Below are 18,107 nucleotides of genomic sequence, written 5' to 3'. Positions count from 1 at the left end.
TTTTTGGACATTAAGTGAGGTCCTGGATGATTGGAAAAAAGCAAAATGTAATTGCCCATCTTTAAGAAAAGGAAGGAGGAAGATTTGGGGAATTAAAGACCAGTCGAGCCTGACCTTGATACCTGGGAAGAACATGGAGCAGGTCCTCAAGGAATCTATTGTGAAGCATCTAGAGGAGACCATAGTAATCAGGAACAACCAGCATAGATTGAAAAAGAGCAGCTTCTGCTGACCAACCTGATTTCCTTCTAGGATAAGATGACAGACTCTATGAATAGGAGGAGAGCAGATTCTTCTGCTTTAGCAAGGCTTTTGACAGTGTTTCTTGTGACACTCATTAACAAGCTGAGGAAGTACAGACTAGATACAAGTACTGTAAGGTGGATTTGGATGATGGTATTGAGTGCATGCTTGGCAAATTTGTGGATGATGCTGGGTTAGGTGGAGTTGTGGACGCTGGAGGGTAGGGCTAGGATCCAAAATAACCTGAAGAGACTGGAGTAGTCCACAGTCAATCAAAAGAGATTCAACAAGAATTAGTGCAAAATCCTGCACTTGGGATGGCATAATGGCATGCACAAATACAGGCTAGGGAATGATTGGCTAGACTGCATTACTGTAAAGAAGGACCTCTGGGTTCTAGTGGGCTATAAGCTGAATATAAGCCAACAACATACTCTTACTGCAAAAAAAATGCCAATAGCATTCCGGGTTGTATTAACAGGAGTGTCACTTGTAAAACAAGGGAAGTGATTCTTCAGCACTGGTGAGGCCTCACCTGGGGTGCCATGTCAAGTCTGGAGCCCCATGTTTCAAGAAGGATGTGGATAGTTTGGAAAGCATCCAGCACAGAGCAACAAGAAATTATTATGGGCCTTCAAAGTATGAATTAAGAACAAAAAAAAGCTAGAAGAATTAGGGTTATCGAGTTTGAAACAGAGGAGACTGAGGGGCTTGGAGGCAGGTTGATAACAATGTTCGGATACCTGAAGGGTGATTACAGAGAGGACAGAGAGAGGCTTTTCTCTGTGGCCACAGGGGACAGGACTAGGAGCAGTGGCTTCAAACTTCAGCAGAGGAAATTCAGATTGGAGTTTAAGAGGAACTTTCTGACTATGAAGGTCAGGTCTGTTACCTGTAGAGTTGATACAGGCTACTTAGAGAACATGCGAAATCTCCATCCTTGGAGGTTGTCAAGAGCAGGTTAGATACTTGGCTAGGATGGCTTAGTCAGGGATACTCCTGCTTTCAGCAGGGGGTTGGAATAGATGATCTTGTGAAGTTCCTTCCAGCTCTACTTTCCTATGAACCATGAGGCTGAGACTTTTTAAAATGAAAGTTGAGATTTTGACATATATTCACATGGCTCTAGGAGCTGGGGCTTTGTGTAACACTTTTTTAACTGAATAGTGAAATGTATGGGTAACCCAGAGAAGTATCACATGTGGTTGCTTACACAGCTGAAGCAGGTTTTTCCCTTTGGCATTACATCTGTATCTAACTCTCTGAATCCTCTGCTCCTTAGTCACCTTTATGAAAAGGAAGTAAAGAAAAACCCCCACAAAGTTGGGGAAATCCCCAAGGGAAACTCTGCATTAATTACAGTCTTGTGGAAATTTTGAATACAGGTTCTGAAAGTATGAACATTTTCATGTTCCTCATGCGTCTAAAAAATTCCAGGCATTTTAACATTTGCAGATAGGTTCCTCTTATCCAAAGCTTGGAGTTAGATTTAAAGTAGGAGCTACTCTTATGCCAGCCTATTCCCCTCCTATTGGTTCTCTACTAATTTTAAATGAAAATGGACTGAATTTTACTGAAAAGTTCAGAGAGGGCTGGGAAGATGACCTTTACCGTACAACATTTTTCTCTTTATTGCTGTTGCATGTTGTGCGTTTGGAGCCCAGCCGTCATGATAATTTGGAGGGAAAACACCTCTCAAGTGTCAGCATGCACTGAATAAATCCCTTCCCAAATATTTTAAGTGATTTATCTTTTTCAGTGTACTTCATTTAGCAATTATCCACCTTCATGCCGAGCTGGTGCGAAACCTCTTAGAAGTGATGCAGGATTTGAATTCTGATGACATCATCAATATGAGAAATGATCTTTATCAGGTATGCTGTTATGCTAGTCTGGTTGATGTTGATGATTATCTGGTAAGTGTAATGTTGTAGCATGAACTGTATATTTTTAGGTGATTTTGGTTCTTGGGGATCTGATTTTCCTCACACTATGAAGGCTTACAGAAGAAATCATAGAATCATATCATAGAATCATATCATTATATTAAAATCTAATATATTTTGTGAAAAAGGTCCATCAGAATAATATTTACTTACCCACTGGAAGATAGATTGCAGCATACCGTCTTTCTTTAGACACCACTAAAACCACACTCTGTGGTATCTGACACCCTTATCACTGAAATGAAAAAACACAGTTTATATCAGTTGGGTAGAGAAGACGTGTATAAAGGCTCTGTTCTTCCGCACTTCCTCAGTTTTGAGAACACAAAGTTGTATTTACCTTGCCTCATATTTTAAGGACTGTGGTCGATGTTGGCTCTTAAACTCAGGGCTGTGGAGGATTCTTGGGGAGTAACTGGAGTGTTACAGTTACTGAAGGGAAGGGGCAGGAGTAAAGTAAGCTCCAAAAATTGCATGCTCCCTGCATGGCATGGAATAAGGCCCATGGGTAGAAAGGCATGGACAAGCAGGGGGACTGGTTACATGGTAATTGGGAACAGCCAAAGAAATCCATTTCCTCAAACCTCAATGCTCTACAGATCCCTAAGGTCCAGCACAGCTGTTCAGCATGGACACGTGAGATTGTCTTTGTCCCTTTCTCGCCAAGTCCTTGCTCATCCAGTCACCTCAGTAGGAGCTTCAGGGACACGGGGAAAGCAGGATCAGGCCCTTACTCTAATGCTGACATTAGGCTGCAAAACTTTTATTTCCTCTATAAGTATTCTTAACAATTCAATAGAAGAAAAAGGCATACTAGTGTGCATCTAACACTTCAGTAGCATAGAACCTTTTTCTGGGAAAAGAAAAAAAAACACATTTGAAACTCAGGAAGTAATCTTATTAAGAGACTTCTGTTGAAACATGTCCGTTGCTCACCTTCCTGTGGTCATTTCCTTTTGCCTCTTCCAGACCCCCTTGCACTTGGCAGTTATCACAAAGCAGGCGGATGTGGTGGAAGATCTGCTGAAGGCTGGGGCTGATGTCAGTTCTCTGGATCGACATGGGAACTCCGTCTTGCATTTAGCAGCCCAGGAGGGAGATGACAAAATTTTGGACATACTCCTTAAGCACAAGAAAACCTCTCTGATGATCAACCTTTCAGAGGGGGAAGGTACAGAAAGACCAGGGCCACTTTCCGTATTATGCATTGGACGAACATATTGGTCATTTACAATATATGTTAAAAAGATTAATACAAAATTTGTACTTCTGCCTTTTATAGTGATCTCCAGTATTCACAGTCTGTCCCCTCTTGCTTTCACATACATGCACAAGAGAGAAAATAATAAATATCTAGATTCATAATTTGTATGCCACTTGTGTAATGGTGATGTCTGCATGATAAATTGCAGTTTAATTTTAATTGCATTTAACTTGTAGTTCTTAATTTAATTTGGCTATTTCACTACTACTACTACTACTACTTCTGTGTACTGTCAGCCATTATTGCAAAAAATCCCATTAAGGATATGTTGGTTTTTTTTTCCCTTGAAGGAAATTCCCTCTGCTCCCCAAGCAGTTACAGTAGCTTGAGGAACAGATGGCCAATAATCATTCCTGTACCAGAGACCAATATAATGTTTGTTATGTTGTGACCAAACGGAACTAGAAACTTGAGCCTTTGAATGCCTGGAAAGCCAAGATTCCCCAATTCTTCTATGTTGCAATTTATTTGTATCTAACATTTCTCTCTTAGAAGATGTGAAGTATCAAAGCTAAAAACGTTGTGAATTAAAACAGCTATTTTAGGTCAGTTTTAGAGGCATCTAAAATATAAAAGGATTTTTTTTCTTATCACCATGAGTTCAGCTGCACCTGTCTCAAATAAGGCAGCATGACTTTATAGGGGAAAAGATATGGAAGTGTACCAATTAATCTAGAAGAATGCAGCACTTGGCCTGTACATTAATATAGTGTGGTACCATAATTTCGTTATCATTTGTTAGGATGACCTATATAGAACATTCATGCCTTTGAAATCTCACCCTTAATGCACCTGTTCCAAATGTATGGACTTTTAAAACCATACCCCACTGGAGTTTACACAGACAACTGTACAGAAAAACACAAAAATACCTCATGAGATAGCTACAGTAAATTCAGTAATTTTCTGCAGTTCTGCAAATGTAGCTTTTATAAACTTTTTACCACACCATTTCCACATTTGTCAGTTTTCATGTCTTGTGCTGTAGGTCTCAATGCAATTCACATGGCAGTGCTAGCAAATAGCGTGTCTTGCCTCAGGCTGCTGATCGCTGCTGGAGCTGACATCAATGCTCAGGAACAAAAATCTGGACGAACTGCATTGCATCTGGCTGTTGAACAAGAGAACATCTCTTTGGCAGGCTGCCTTCTGCTTGAGGTAAGTGCTATGAAGATAGCTTTGGGGTATGGGCTTTTTTCCTCCCTGGTTCATTTCTTTTTCCAATTTAAAAAGGCTTTGAAATTTGTAAGTGCTTAAATAGAGCAAAATTAGAAGGTTATTGACTATTTGTGTAGTTGCTTTGCTTGTGTAAGAGCCAGCACACACGTTATCAGTGCTGAACAAATAATATTAATACAGTATGCTCTCTGCAGTCCTGTTTTTATAGCCTATGGCCTTGAAACTGCAGGCATATGCTTAACTTCTAATGTGACTGCTTATGTGCAAAGTTAAGAAAATCAGTTTTGCAGAATCAGAGCATATGTAGACAAGTTATACACACATGCACATAATATGCATCTGTGTGTGTGTGTGTCTGCGCTTATACTTCATTGTAGGAACAAGATGTTTTAGCTTTACACACGATTATACATGTGGCTTCGGGGTATATTTGGATATATATATAATGTGTATGTGCATATACATTATTGTACTCCATATACACTAATGTACTCTCATGCTTCCATTGAAAGCAAAAGTAGAACTCTAACTGGAGTGGTTTGGACCTCAGAATAAGCAGATGGCTGTAGAACACTGGATTGAAAGCATAGGTTCTCATACTACTCATCTAACCGATGTTTTTATACTGGGCATCTCGTTAATGTAGGAACATACAAACATGATTTAATGTGTACAAAGCTAACAAAGATGTTTCCAGTTCCTTTTGTCCTGGGTTTAGGTGTTCTGTGCAGAGGACAGACTGGGCTTCATTTGAATTGTTATAGCATTTATGTAGACAAGAGGGGCAAACTCTTATAAAAAGATATGCATATTATTTTTCTCATTTTTTGTGTCTCATTAAATTTCAGGGTGACGCATATGTTGACAGCACTACATATGATGGAACCACTCCACTCCATATAGCAGCTGGAAGGGGCTCCACAAAACTGACAGCTCTTCTCAAAGCAGCAGGTATGATGTGTCTTTTTTAAGAGGGCAGTTTTCTTTCAGTCAGCGTCACTTACTGTTAACTGTGAATTTAGATCTGAAGTTTGGGGCATTCTCTGATGTGCGTGATAGATTAAATTACGAGCAGCTCTCCTGACCTTTCAGGCAGTAGACATCTGAGGTGTCACCGGCGTTACAAATTCTTTTTAGGAAGGAGGAATTACTGTTGACCAAAGGCTCCTTAGCTCCACCTGCTGGATACATAATGGTCATACTGGCATTTACAACAGGAAATGTGTTTATAATCTTGCAAGCAATTAATCTTTTGTGAACTTCTGACCTCTTATCTTTATTGGTTCTTGTATCTAAAGAAGTTTCTCCCAAAATGACTTAATGTTGCATTGCTTTGTTTTTGAAATGTTTTAAAACCATAAAGGAAAATCACTCCAAGCTCATACCTTCTTTTATCCCCTACACCTCTCTCCATGCTCTGGGGGAATACTGGTGGAGATTAATTAATTTAATTTTCACAGCTGTCAGGATAAAGTATCAGCTTACCAGGGTCACCCCTTTCTCTGTGCCATGCCTCAGTTCTCTATTTAGGCCAGTGTTACAGATGAATAAAAACTCATACCTCCCTCTGCAGTGCATATTCTTTTAACAATACTCACTACCTAGCATTATTCTTTTTTTTGTCTGATTAAAAACAGGAAAGCCCCCGTTTTGTGTGATCTGAGCACAGGATCAGATGACAGGAGCTTCCAAACTGCAGTTCTTTTATGCATGTGACTTACTTCCTTTGGGGTCTTAGGTTAAATATTTTGCCTTCCTGCTGCTAATTTTCTTTCAGTATAATACTGCACACCTCTACCGAGCTCTTGCAAGGCTCCTTTTTTAGTTGGTATTTGCTTAACAAGGTGAAAAATGCTGCTATGTGGGATGAGTATATGATTTATATCCTTTCATCAATAGTGTAAGAAATAGTACATTTGCTATCTAAATCTTAGAACATGCATTTTAAGCTCTGTTGAAAAACTGAAGTTCTAAGCCTTTGTAATTCATTCATTTTCTTCATAAAGTAAATAAAAGTTGAGCCACCTGGTGGTTTGAAGAAGCATCTTCCCTTCTAGATATTTACCTGAACTTGTAACTTTATCCCCAGCAGGATCCCAACTAATATACCAGTATAGAAATGTTGAAAATTTAACTAAACAATTTGTCTTCAACTGAAACCATACTAATGTCTTTACACACAGACCTGTGGTGACAATTTTCCATTCAGATGGATCATTCCATCTTTCAAAAGATACTTTTAACAACTGTGCCATGACTTTCCAGGTGCAGATCCTCATGTTGAGAACTTTGAACCATTGTTTGATCCAGAGGATGTGAAAGGCAATGATGATGAAGATGAAGGAATTGTACCTGGAACGACACCTTTGGACATGGCCACCAGCTGGGAGGCAAGTGATCTGGTCCACTTGTCAATTATTTTAACAAATACAGGGATTCCTTGTTTTTAGTTTAATGTGAAGACTAAAGTATGTGATAAGACACATGCCACTCACCATCAGTGGTCACTTTAATTGAAAAACTTGAAACTTGTTCATTATGAAAATCCAAGGTACTGTGCCTAGCTTGTTTGGTGTTCAATACGTATCTTAGTTCTTGCAGCAGCTCCTTCTGCAACTGGGATCCACAAACTACAATTTTATTTATATTTAAGAGCACTGTCTCACAAGGAACCTTAGATTCCCAGTAGCTGCTGAAAGGAGGCAGACTACCATGGTGTCATTGTGGGCTTCACACACGGGTGGTTTACACATTCATAACATGGTCACACTGGAGTATTCAAAAAGAAAACCCAGAAGAGTTGATTTTAGTGGCTTCCACATATACCAAACTGTTCCAGATCCTTTTCAGAACATCAGTCTGAGGATCTGTCCCTACTTTGTCTGAGGCATCTCAGTGGAGATTTTTAACACAGGTTCACGTTTGGGGACTTTTGTAGTGCACAGTGAATTGTCATATCCCATACACTGGCTGCATCTACATGAGATGCTGACTGTGCACTTGTTACTGCACAGTCATTTAGTACTTGTGTATGCTTGTGTCCATGAGTCCATGAACAGCTTTTTGATGACACTGATTATGCAGTAGCTTGTTACTGCTGTGCAGTAGCATCATGTCATGCTTCATGCCATGTGACACTACTGCGCAGTAGTAATGAGCTCTCATGTAGACGCAGTCACTTAAGGCAGAGGCTATGGGCTTATATAAAGTTAGGCTCCTTAATCCATCTTTTTGCAACTGAGTGAAGGGGCTGGTTTTGTGGAGACAGTCCACCAGGAAGCACAAGTGCTCAGCACTGCTAGGAATTGTGCTACCTTGTTTAAGAATCAACGTATGGATTCAGGGGCCTAACTTTAAGCAATCAAATTGAGAGGCTTCCCTCTGCATCCTAAGAACACACTGGCACTTGTCATGTGACCATGCTCAAAGACGGTTTCTCTTCATTTCATGCTTAGGCCAAGCAAGTCTTCTGCAGCACTTTTAGTCCTGCAAGGCCTGTGACAAGACGAAAAGATTGGGTAGCTGATTGATCTTTAAAAACAGAATGGAGACTACTACTCAGACTTGATGTAGAAGAAATAACAGGTCTCTAGATATCAAAACTGATTTTCTTGTTTTCCACTTCACAGGTGTATGACATATTAAATGGCAAACCCTATGACTCAAACGTGGCTTCTGATGATCTACTAGCACCAGGTTGAGTATATACAAAAGGAAAAGCTCATCTGTTAATTATTTATTGTGTGCTGACAGGGTGCTTGGCACTGTATAAAACACAAGGGAGGCAGTTACTGCCCATTCTGGTTTGTAATGTAACAGACGTGCTGCCATTGATAGAACGAACACAATTCTTTATATAGTCGCATAAGATTCTAACCTGAGAGTAGGAAGCTACATAGTACTGTGTGCTCACAGCTCTGCTGCAGTGTGCACAATACTTAATACATTTCCCCATCAGAGGATTTACTCACTTTTTAAGCCAGACTTGATTGATCAAATCTGCTGGAGTGTGACAATTGCCACACTCCAGCAGACTCCAGCATCACATGTATTAGGATATCCTGCACTGAAAAAATGGTGGCAAGGGCAATTTAATTAAAGCTCATCGAATGAGCTTTAGTTAAAGTGCCCCCCCCCCCTCCATTTTTCAGCATGGGACACTGATGCGCAAGATGCTCCGGGCACTTTAATTAGAGCAGCTCTTCTAATTAAAGCGCCCTGCCCCCTCTTCTCCCACTCTAGAGCATGTATATAAAATGCCATCAGAAACTAATTGGTTTTCAGAAAGTTGACTGTCACTTTGGGCTGCAAATAGGATTGTGATTATGTAAACCAAAGATTACCTTTTTGTTGTGATGCATTTAGTTTCTAAGTCTCTTTTACCAGGAGATGTGAAAGAGCTGAATGAAGACTCCAAGATGCAGCTCTACAAGTTATTAGAAGTACCTGATCCAGACAAAAACTGGTCTACCCTGGCACAAAAGCTGGGCCTTGGAATACTCAATAATGCTTTCAGATTGAGTCCCACACCATCAAAAACTCTGCTGGATAACTATGAGGTAATTCAGTTTTAAGGATATCCTAAAGAGTACATGTGATCCCCAGAGTTCTATGGGGGAATGTTCTCCTCCTCCACGGAGGCCAAGGCTCTGTTTTGCAACAAGTCTTCCATCATGCTATTTATTTTCTCTCTCTGTTTTATCTTAGGTTTCTGGTGGTACAATAAAGGAGTTAGTCGATGCCTTGAAGCAAATGGGTTACACAGAAGCAATTGAAATCATTCAGAAAGCGCGATCCGTCCCACTAACTGAGTGCAGCCAGGAGAACTTTACCTCCAAGGCTCCACCACTATCACCATTTGTTCCATCCACTAAACAACAAACAGGTAAAAATAGATAGCAGTAGATTTCATACACATTAGGGCTGAAAGGGATCTTGCCAGATCATTGGGTCCAGCCCCCTGCCCAAGGGCCAGGAAGTCAGAAGGGGTCAAATGATCCCAGCAAGATAAGCATCCAAGTGTTTTTTGAAAGTATCCAGAGTAGGTGCTTGCACCACCTCTGAGATTGTATTGAAGTATTTTTTTCTTGTGATGCCAGTACAGCTTAAAAGTTGTCAGCATGTAGAACAACCCCAGTCACCTGTCTGTCTGGGAAGATGCTGGAATTTCTCATTTTAGACTGGTCAGGCCTAATGGCGTAGGGAAGGAATAGAAATATAGCACATAACAATGAATCATGACCACAACTATTGTTTCTCTAAATGTAGATGCTTGTCAATATCTATCATGGTCACTTATGCTTACCAGAAGTTGGAAAGTATTAGAGATGAGTGAGTCTTCTCTACCTAAGGTTCAACATTAATTTTGTCACATCATTGTCCAGACTTCCCTGGGATTATACAAAATGTGTCTGAATTTTTCTTTTACTATTTTTTTCCCTCCCTACGGTTGGAAGTGGATTTAAGCAGTCTGCGTTCATTAACTGCTCACTAAAGATATCAAGATATGCAGCTTTAACACAGTAATAATAGTCACCATTGCCACAGCACTTCTCACTTGCACATCTCAAAAGTGCTGTAGAGAAGGTGAATATAGTGCTAATTACCCCATTTTAACAAGAGAGCCACAGAGATACAAAGTGAATTGCCTGGCTTGTTTTGTGACCTCGGTGGCTGTGCAAACCTAGGTTTTCTGATGCCCTATTCATCGATCAGCACTGCCTCCTTAGCCCAGACACTTTGCAAGTATTAGAGGCCACTATGCATGTCTACATGAGATGCTACTACACAATCCTTACTGCTAGTACAAGTTGTTTACAATTTATTTAGTACGGTCATAAACATCTTCCTTCTTTACTTCCTTCCATCACTTCCAGTTACTGTGCATTTATTTAATCCTTGCTAATACATGTACTAAATAAATGCACTGTAATCAGAATTACTATGCAGTAGCACTAGTTGAACGTCTTTTAGGTAATGTTACTGCTCAGTCGTTTAATAATACTACACAGTAGCGCATTAGCACTGTGCTGTGATGCACTACTGTACAGTATTTTTCAGCTACTGTATAGTCAGTGTCTCATGTAGATGCACCCACTAAGAGAGAAAATGGAATAGGCAAGTTTCATTTCCATATTACAACCATTTTCTAGTTTAAGTGCTATAGTTTTACTTGTCGGGTCATATCAGACTACACACCTCTCTCCATGCGCTTGAACAAAGCAACAAATCTAATTAGCAACACTGGTAATAAAAGAGCTTTTGCTGCTTAGCAGCGTTTAACAGCCCACATCCCAGGTCCAATCTGAAAACAATCTGTTTAAAAAAAATCAAAATTCCATGAGCTTCTGAACAGCTTGTTGCATTTGTGCTAAACTCACTGTGCTGTCAGCTTCACAATGACGACGGGTCAAGTTCTGTCAGAAGAATCTTCAACTTGGGGGATGTAACTTTACCACCAATTAATTCCTTTGATCTGGCACAGATGGTTATTCTGAATTCAGACTCAGATTAACAAGATGCAAATTATTTAAAGTACTTAACAAATATTTGTATATAAAAAAAAAAAGAAATGTGTGAAAATGCCTCATCCTGGACTCTAGCTTCGCAACACTTTACACATGTAAGTGTTACACATTACACTTAGGAAATGTTTTATTTAGATTATAATAAGCATTAGTATGAGTTGGAAAGGATTCTGAGCAGTCGCATGGTAGTGCTTACTATAATCTCAGCCCTCTGGGCAGGCCTGGAGCCTAGCTGTGTGGTTGACAAACAGCTGTTGGTCAGTCCCAGCCCTCCTTCTGCACTGAAGTATTGAACTGGTTCCAGTGCGGTGCTAGAATTTTGAACCAGCTCTGGTGGGGTGGGGGACATTGCTATTTGTTAGTGCTACCCCCAACAAAGCATCAGAACCGGTGAAGATTGCTGGTATTATCTCCATGGTTCAATTCCACAATATTTCCTAACATGATCTGGAGATGAGCATCTGTGCATTCAAGCAGGAAAACGTGCTATCAGATGGTAGTAAAGTTAGCACTCTTCAGGCAAGGAATATCTCCAGATCATGTTTTAAGTACAGTTAACACATCTTAAGTCTAACATAAAATAAGGCTCTTAGGTCCAGAATGCCTTTATTCTCTCTGAGTGCTAACAGGCGCTGCTCCAGGGGCATGTTAGTATTAACTTTGAGAGCAGTGTAGCTGCCAGTTTAAATGCATAGAATCAAATGTACAGTAACCATCTTTTTAATCCCACCCAGACTGTATCCACTGCTAATGCCTAGTTCTGGTCTTAAGCAGCACAGTATGACAGTGCATTAAACTGCAGATACTTTGGGCACTTCTGAGCAAAAACACGTAGCACATTTTCCTGTTGCAACACTGTGCCCTAAAATTGCACAACTTTAATTTTTCTTTAAAAGTGCTCTTGTCTAGCCAAGTGCTTTTCATGTCTCTTTAGGACATTACAGTGGCTTATGGTTTTAATCCAGGATGAATAAGAATGATGTGCTCTTTTTTTTTCTTTGTTTTTCTCCCAGGTGAACTTTATGATATCAAATTCCAAGACACTGAAAGCATGTGTGATAGTGGAGTGGAGACTTCCTTCCGCAAACTTAGCTTTACTTGTTCCGAGTCCCTGAACAGCAAGTCTTCAATAACACTTAGCAAAATGGCCTTGGGCTACGGCCAAGAACACTCAATACAAGGCAAAATCTAATCACTTTGCAGTATACAATTATAGAAAGCAAAATGACATTTAAAACTCTGCCTGTGTGAATTTCTCTGGGGGGATGGAAATGAGCTTACAGCCAAAAGTGCACTGGAAAAGAATCATTTGAACTGAAAGATTTGAAGAAGTGGCTCATAAACATCACTTCCTTCCTTGTTTCTTAAGTATGTTTACTTGCATTCATTTACAAGCAATGTACCATAACCAGAATGCCAATAACATGTAATATAGAGCTGGATGGATGGGACTGACTGGGTTTTCCTGGTGTCCAAGATTTTCTTTATGGATGGAAGTCATTGCTTTCTTACAAGTTGGAATCACCAGCTCACTTTCATAGGAAAGGTAGGACACCCAGAGCAATTGCAAGACAAAACCTCTGACTATCCTTCTCAAAGCTTTATAGCATAGTTGCATGGAAAAGGAAGCTCATAAATTTGTTAAACAGATGTCCCTTGATGACAAATTGTTGTGATTTAAAAATGACAACAAAAGGATCATGTATATTTCAGTGAATGTAATTTAAACTTTACTCTGGTGCCTATCAAGTATGACAGCTTCCTACTGTAAATACTGTTTTTAGACTCATACCTTTTTAAAGGAGAAATTTGTGCTTTTTAAAATGCTTATTTTTATTTTACTTTTATAATAAAAAATTAAATTAAATCCTTCCTCTTCATTTATTTCCCCTTTACTTTTTTGTTTTTTTCTGGAGGACACAAATCTTCTTTTCACTATTTGTTACAGGAACTGAGAATGGACAGTACAGAATCAATTTCCTTAGGACAGGGAGATGAAATGGATCATTTGGTATCTTAGTAGTTTAGAGATGATGGTTTTTGCATAGATTGCCAGATACCAAAACCCCTTTACCTGGGATTCCCTAGCAGGGGTACTCCTCAGATTCATTAATTATGAGAAAATTGTCAAGGTTGTGTTTTGGACTTAAGCAAAAAACAGGGCAGTTTCTGGATTCCAGAAAAAAATAATTGCCATGAATATACCAAGTGCCACTGTGCCACCACCAATATCCATCTCTCTCATTGGGACAGAATTATAAACTATATCTGCAAACAAAAGATGGAGATCTGATGGACTGTAAAGCTCTTGAGTCTGCTTCTGTCTTCAGGTATATGGGTGGAGGTCCAGCTGAGTTAGAACGAAGGGTGAATTTGGCATCCTTATTTTTACAACATCACTCTTGGTGATAAATTACAAGTGCAAGAAACTAACCTACCTTTTCAGCTCAAGCTACACCCTTCTTTAACGAAGATGTCGAGAAGGATATTGTCGTCTTGAGTAAAATCCATGGTCCACTCGCACTGGATTTTTAGGCATAACTCCAGTATGTTACCGGACTTTTTTGAGGTTTCTGTTATGTTGCAGCCACCAGTGATAAATGTGTTACTGCTCAGCATGCCTAGTGTGGTAGATCTGTTCCCCACCAACAGAAAGCACCTGCATCTAGATTTCTGGAAGCACTTTATGCCCGAAAGCTGCATAGTAGCTGTTCAATCAAGACAGTGATCACTAACAGAAGAGGAGTTAGCCTTTGTACCCAAGTATGTTTACATAACTCTTGCTGCAGAGGAAGTATAATGTTAAACAGGCTGAAACAAGTTTAGAGCAGACTTCTCTCTTATGATTTAGAAATGAAATGAGTGGGAACAGTTGCAGCAAGCAGTCCCATAGCAGTAGTAGGATGCATTATGTCTTCCCTAAGGCAGAGTGACACTTGTGTGGGAACACACAGGGCTAGCTGTATCCCTACAATACTAACATCAGCATTTTCAACAGCATCAGTGTCCCCCCCCACCCACCTCTTGCCCCTTCAGCCACCACAAGCCTTATTTTCAGAAGCACTGAACACATGTCGCTTCCACTGATACTGAGGGAACTGTGGACAGCTGACTGATCCTGACGGGGAAGGTGGACTGACACATCAGGCATCTCAGAATGGATAATGAAAAACTGAAGCAACCAAAAACTCAGTGAAGGTCTTGCATATTCTGGTCTTTACCTCCTCCATTCTGCTGCTGGCTCAGTTGTGCACGCTGTGGCAGAATACCATCTCTGTCTCTCACCAAACTCTGCTGTGACAATTTAGTTAACATGGGCCTGGCAGAGGGCAGACATTCCATCTATTTAGGTAACCTGAGTTGTATACTTTCCTGAGGGAGGAACACATATCTGGGTGAGGGGCTTATACTCCCTATTGTTCTAAGCAATGCCAACCTGACTGGGAGGGGGCTAGACACCCTGCCAGTCTGCCCAGCAACCAGTGATGTATTTCAAATTGGTTGGCTGGCAGCAACAGGTGCTGGTCTCCATGGGACCAGACAGTGAGGTCACAAGGGCTATATAAGTTAAGCACTGCTTAGGAGGAAGGTCAGCAGCCATGATGAAATCTCAGACAGAAAAGAGCTGGACCATCTGAAACTTGCATTCTGTCTTGAAACTCATGATCAATGAACTGCCTGCCTCCAGAGGGAATATCTACCTGCCTCTGGCTGATACTTGTGAGTAAGCTACCTGAGAGCTAACTAGCTATAAAGCTTGCAGTAACTCAGATGCATGATCAAAAGCTACCCAGCCATGCCAGTTTGCTCTATGCAATTTCTCTGATATTGCCCTATCCTATTTCAACCCTACCCGTTGTAACCAATGAAGCTCTCCTCCCGCTGGCAGCTGGAACAACAGCTATATTACCAGCAGTGGTGAAAACCACACATTACTTTATTCACCTATATTAGGAAAGCCTTTGGGACAAGGTGTTACACTGAGCTTTCACTGGACTGTTGTGTGATGAACAAACTTGCTAAAATAGGTCAAAGTGAGAACGTGATGGCAATGGGCAACTGTAAGGTGTTGCTTTCATTTTCAAAATGATCATTTCCTATAATGGATCACACAGATCAATGTGTAGGATAAGGCGAGTCAATTTTTTTTCCCTATAGCTGATCTCATAAGACTACTGTGACTCTAACCTTAAAGCCCTCCTTAACCAAGCAATATTTACTTTGGTTCTGATCATAAATTATTTAAAAGTCTATATTAATGGAAAGGATTCCTTTTAAATATGAAAAGATAAAACAACTCTGAAAAATGTGGAAATAGCAGAATATGCGAAAGCAAAATGAAAAAAACCCTTCTGCATTCAGACTGCAGCAGAAACTCTTTCCTCACCTCTAACTCATTAGAAAAGACTCATTGGTTCAAAAGGCTATCTGGGAAGTTTAAGGCCCTTTGGAAAAAGCTCAGTTCTGGGCAGCAAAATGTAGTGCCTGCTCATGTAAGGCTCAAAAGCTGTCTTGGATATATCCGGGCAAGTCAACTGCAAACACCAGAGAGGAGCCTAGCAGGCTGTGTCCAGGATGTGGATTGTGTGGGTCAGAGAAAAGGTACAAAAGGGGCAGGGGGTGTCAATGATGAGTACAACAATGAAACCCTTAGGAACTTCATACCAAACCATGTTCTCCTAACTCTTCAGGCAGGCAAAAGTGCTCCTTTGCCATCTCACACTCTGCTCAGATTGTACTCTGTAGTTACATCTACACAAGATATTTACTGTGAAGTAGACTAATTAGCTACACAGTAAACATCTTGGCTTCTACACATGTGGCCCTATTAAGGCACAGTAAACTAATAAACTGCACAGCAGATTAGTATGTGTAAATACAAATACTATCCTACTACAGAGTTTAGTTGTGCATAGCATCGCATGTGTAGACACTGACCCAGCTGGCTGGAGTCCAAGGGTGCTTTAGTGCGAGGGCTGCGTGCTGGCTAGCCCCACAGTGAAGCTTCCTTGTGCCCTAGCCAACCCCTCTGCAGCACGCTGAGCGGGGTTGGAGTGGCTCTGGGCTGGCAAACTGATCCCCGTTTCCCCTGCCAACTGGGGCTGCTCCAACTCAGCTCTGTGTTGTAGCCCTGGGTATACATATAAACTCAATGCCTGGGAGAAACTGCACTAGAGTTTACTGCATTGCATTAATATGCACATGTAGATGCACCCAATTCCGTTCAAACCCAGCAAAGAACACTACTGCTGGCTGACATTTTCCATAAGACAAATTTTTAAATCATTAATACTGTCCCTTTTCAAAATTATTTTCAGGGTGGGGGAGGAAGAAGGTTGGGGGAGTTGGTATTTTAACTTTTTTCCAATTAATATTTTTTCCCCTCAAATTAACATGGATTTGTTTTTTATTTTGCCACTCTGATCCTGGCTTGATGTGCTTTAAATGCATATAGTCTAAGCAACATATGTTAATCCTGGGTCCCACCCCTGATTGCATAGGTATAGTGGTAAATGTCAGGACAATATGTCAATGAGTCACTAAATCCATACCTCCGAGGGTAAAAGTAGTAGACTAGGATTCCACCAACCCAGAGGCTGCTTTATATGTGAAGTGACAAACTGTCCACTACTGGGATTCCTGCAGGGTTAAAAGTTTGTCCCTCCCTCTTTGGATGAAAACCCGCTTTGGGCTTTGGCTTCATGACCGTTGACATTCCTTGGCTGAGCCATTTATTTCGTATCACTAAAAGATGAAGAGCTTGTAATACAGCAACACAGACAGAAGAAGAAAGAAGGGGGTGCCTCTGGCAAAAATTATTTGTTCATATGACAGGTAGAAAATTGATGGCATACTGATCGCATCTGTAGCAACAGTGTTTTGAAACCTCCCAACTCTCTCCCACAAGCTCAGCAAGCAAAAAGCTGACAAGAAGCTGCAGTCTTTTATGGAACAGTTTTCTGTGTGAAAACAAAATCATGAATTCCAGCCTCGGGTTTCCTCAATGGTAAAACCGATGGAGAGGGCTTGGAACAGCCATCCTAAGAAGTACATTGGAGGAAGCAGTCTGAGGAATTCCCTTATCTGAGACTAGAGAAAATCTTATGCCCAGGCATCAGGAAACGGTAATTACTAGGCCTGTGCAAAGCTTCAGGTGGTGATTCAATTCAGAGGAGATTCGGTCCGATTCAGCGGCTGAATCTCCAAATCCAAATTGAATCAGGGGACCAATAAATAGGTCCGAATGAATATGAAGCTTTTTGAATAGATTTGGAGAAGATTTGGAGCGCTTCAATGATTCAGACATTCCCTGCCTGCTGCAGCATGGAACTGGACCTGGACTCGGAGCTGGAAAGTAGGGGGAGGGGGGCTAGAGGAAGAGGGAGGGGGCCATGAGGGGACCTCTGCCAGGCTCCATCCCCTGCCTGCTCCCCCAGCCCCCCACTGACCCCCACCCACTATGGCTGCCTTGCCCACCCCAGCTCCCAGCCCTTTAAAAAAAGCCCCGCCTCACTAGGTGCTGCCCAGCAGGGTGGTGATCCCTGCTGCTTCCCATGCCCCCATGCTGTGTGGGGGGTTCTGCATGAGCCCCCCAACCCCTCCCCACGGCTGCTCCGCCTGCTCTAGCTCCAGCCCTTAAAGAAAAAAACAAACCCTCCCCCCCAAAACCCCATACTTCCCAGCTCCTGCGGAAGTCTTGGGGGGACTTGTGGAAGAGCCCCCACCCTCTGCAGCACAAAGCAGTGGGGGGCAGCAGGGATCGTCTCCTGCCGGGCAGGAACTGGTGAGTCCAGGGTTTTTGAGGGGTTTTTTTTTTTTTTTTTTAAAGTGCTGGAGCTGAGGCATGCAGGGCAGCCATGGGAGCACTGGAAGAATGAGGGGGAGGTTGGGGGGCTTGTGCAGAGTCCCCCATGCAGCATGGGCCAGTGGAGGGCAGTGGGGATCACC

The 18,107-nt window shown here is 41.4% G+C and overlaps 1 protein-coding gene across 5 annotated transcripts in view; it reads left to right on the top strand.

Annotated features, from left to right (window-relative positions):
- Positions 1–12,567, top strand: part of NFKB1 (nuclear factor kappa B subunit 1) — an 85,978-nt gene extending 73,411 nt beyond the window's left edge. For 4 of the 5 annotated variants that reach the window (XM_019553032.1, XM_019553030.1, XM_019553031.1 and 1 more), the window contains 9 exons: positions 2,003–2,117; positions 3,159–3,360; positions 4,442–4,611; positions 5,481–5,583; positions 6,898–7,022; positions 8,262–8,328; positions 9,019–9,191; positions 9,340–9,517; positions 12,173–12,567. In XM_019553032.1, coding sequence (XP_019408577.1) covers positions 2,003–2,117; positions 3,159–3,360; positions 4,442–4,611; positions 5,481–5,583; positions 6,898–7,022; positions 8,262–8,328; positions 9,019–9,191; positions 9,340–9,517; positions 12,173–12,351 — 1,312 coding nt within the window. In that variant the 3' untranslated portion in view covers positions 12,352–12,567. The remainder of the gene's footprint in view (positions 1–2,002; positions 2,118–3,158; positions 3,361–4,441; positions 4,612–5,480; positions 5,584–6,897; positions 7,023–8,261; positions 8,329–9,018; positions 9,192–9,339; positions 9,518–12,172) is intronic. The other variant, XM_019553033.1, reaches the window with a different exon arrangement.
- Positions 12,568–18,107: the final 5,540 nt, after the last annotated feature.

Source organism: Crocodylus porosus, unplaced genomic scaffold (assembly GCF_001723895.1).
Source record: "Crocodylus porosus isolate Cpor-Errol unplaced genomic scaffold, CroPor_comp1, whole genome shotgun sequence".
In the NCBI taxonomy this organism is placed as follows: Eukaryota; Metazoa; Chordata; order Crocodylia; family Crocodylidae; genus Crocodylus; species Crocodylus porosus.
The sequence above is the reverse complement of the archived record's forward strand: the minus strand, read 5'-3'. Positions and strand labels throughout refer to the sequence as shown.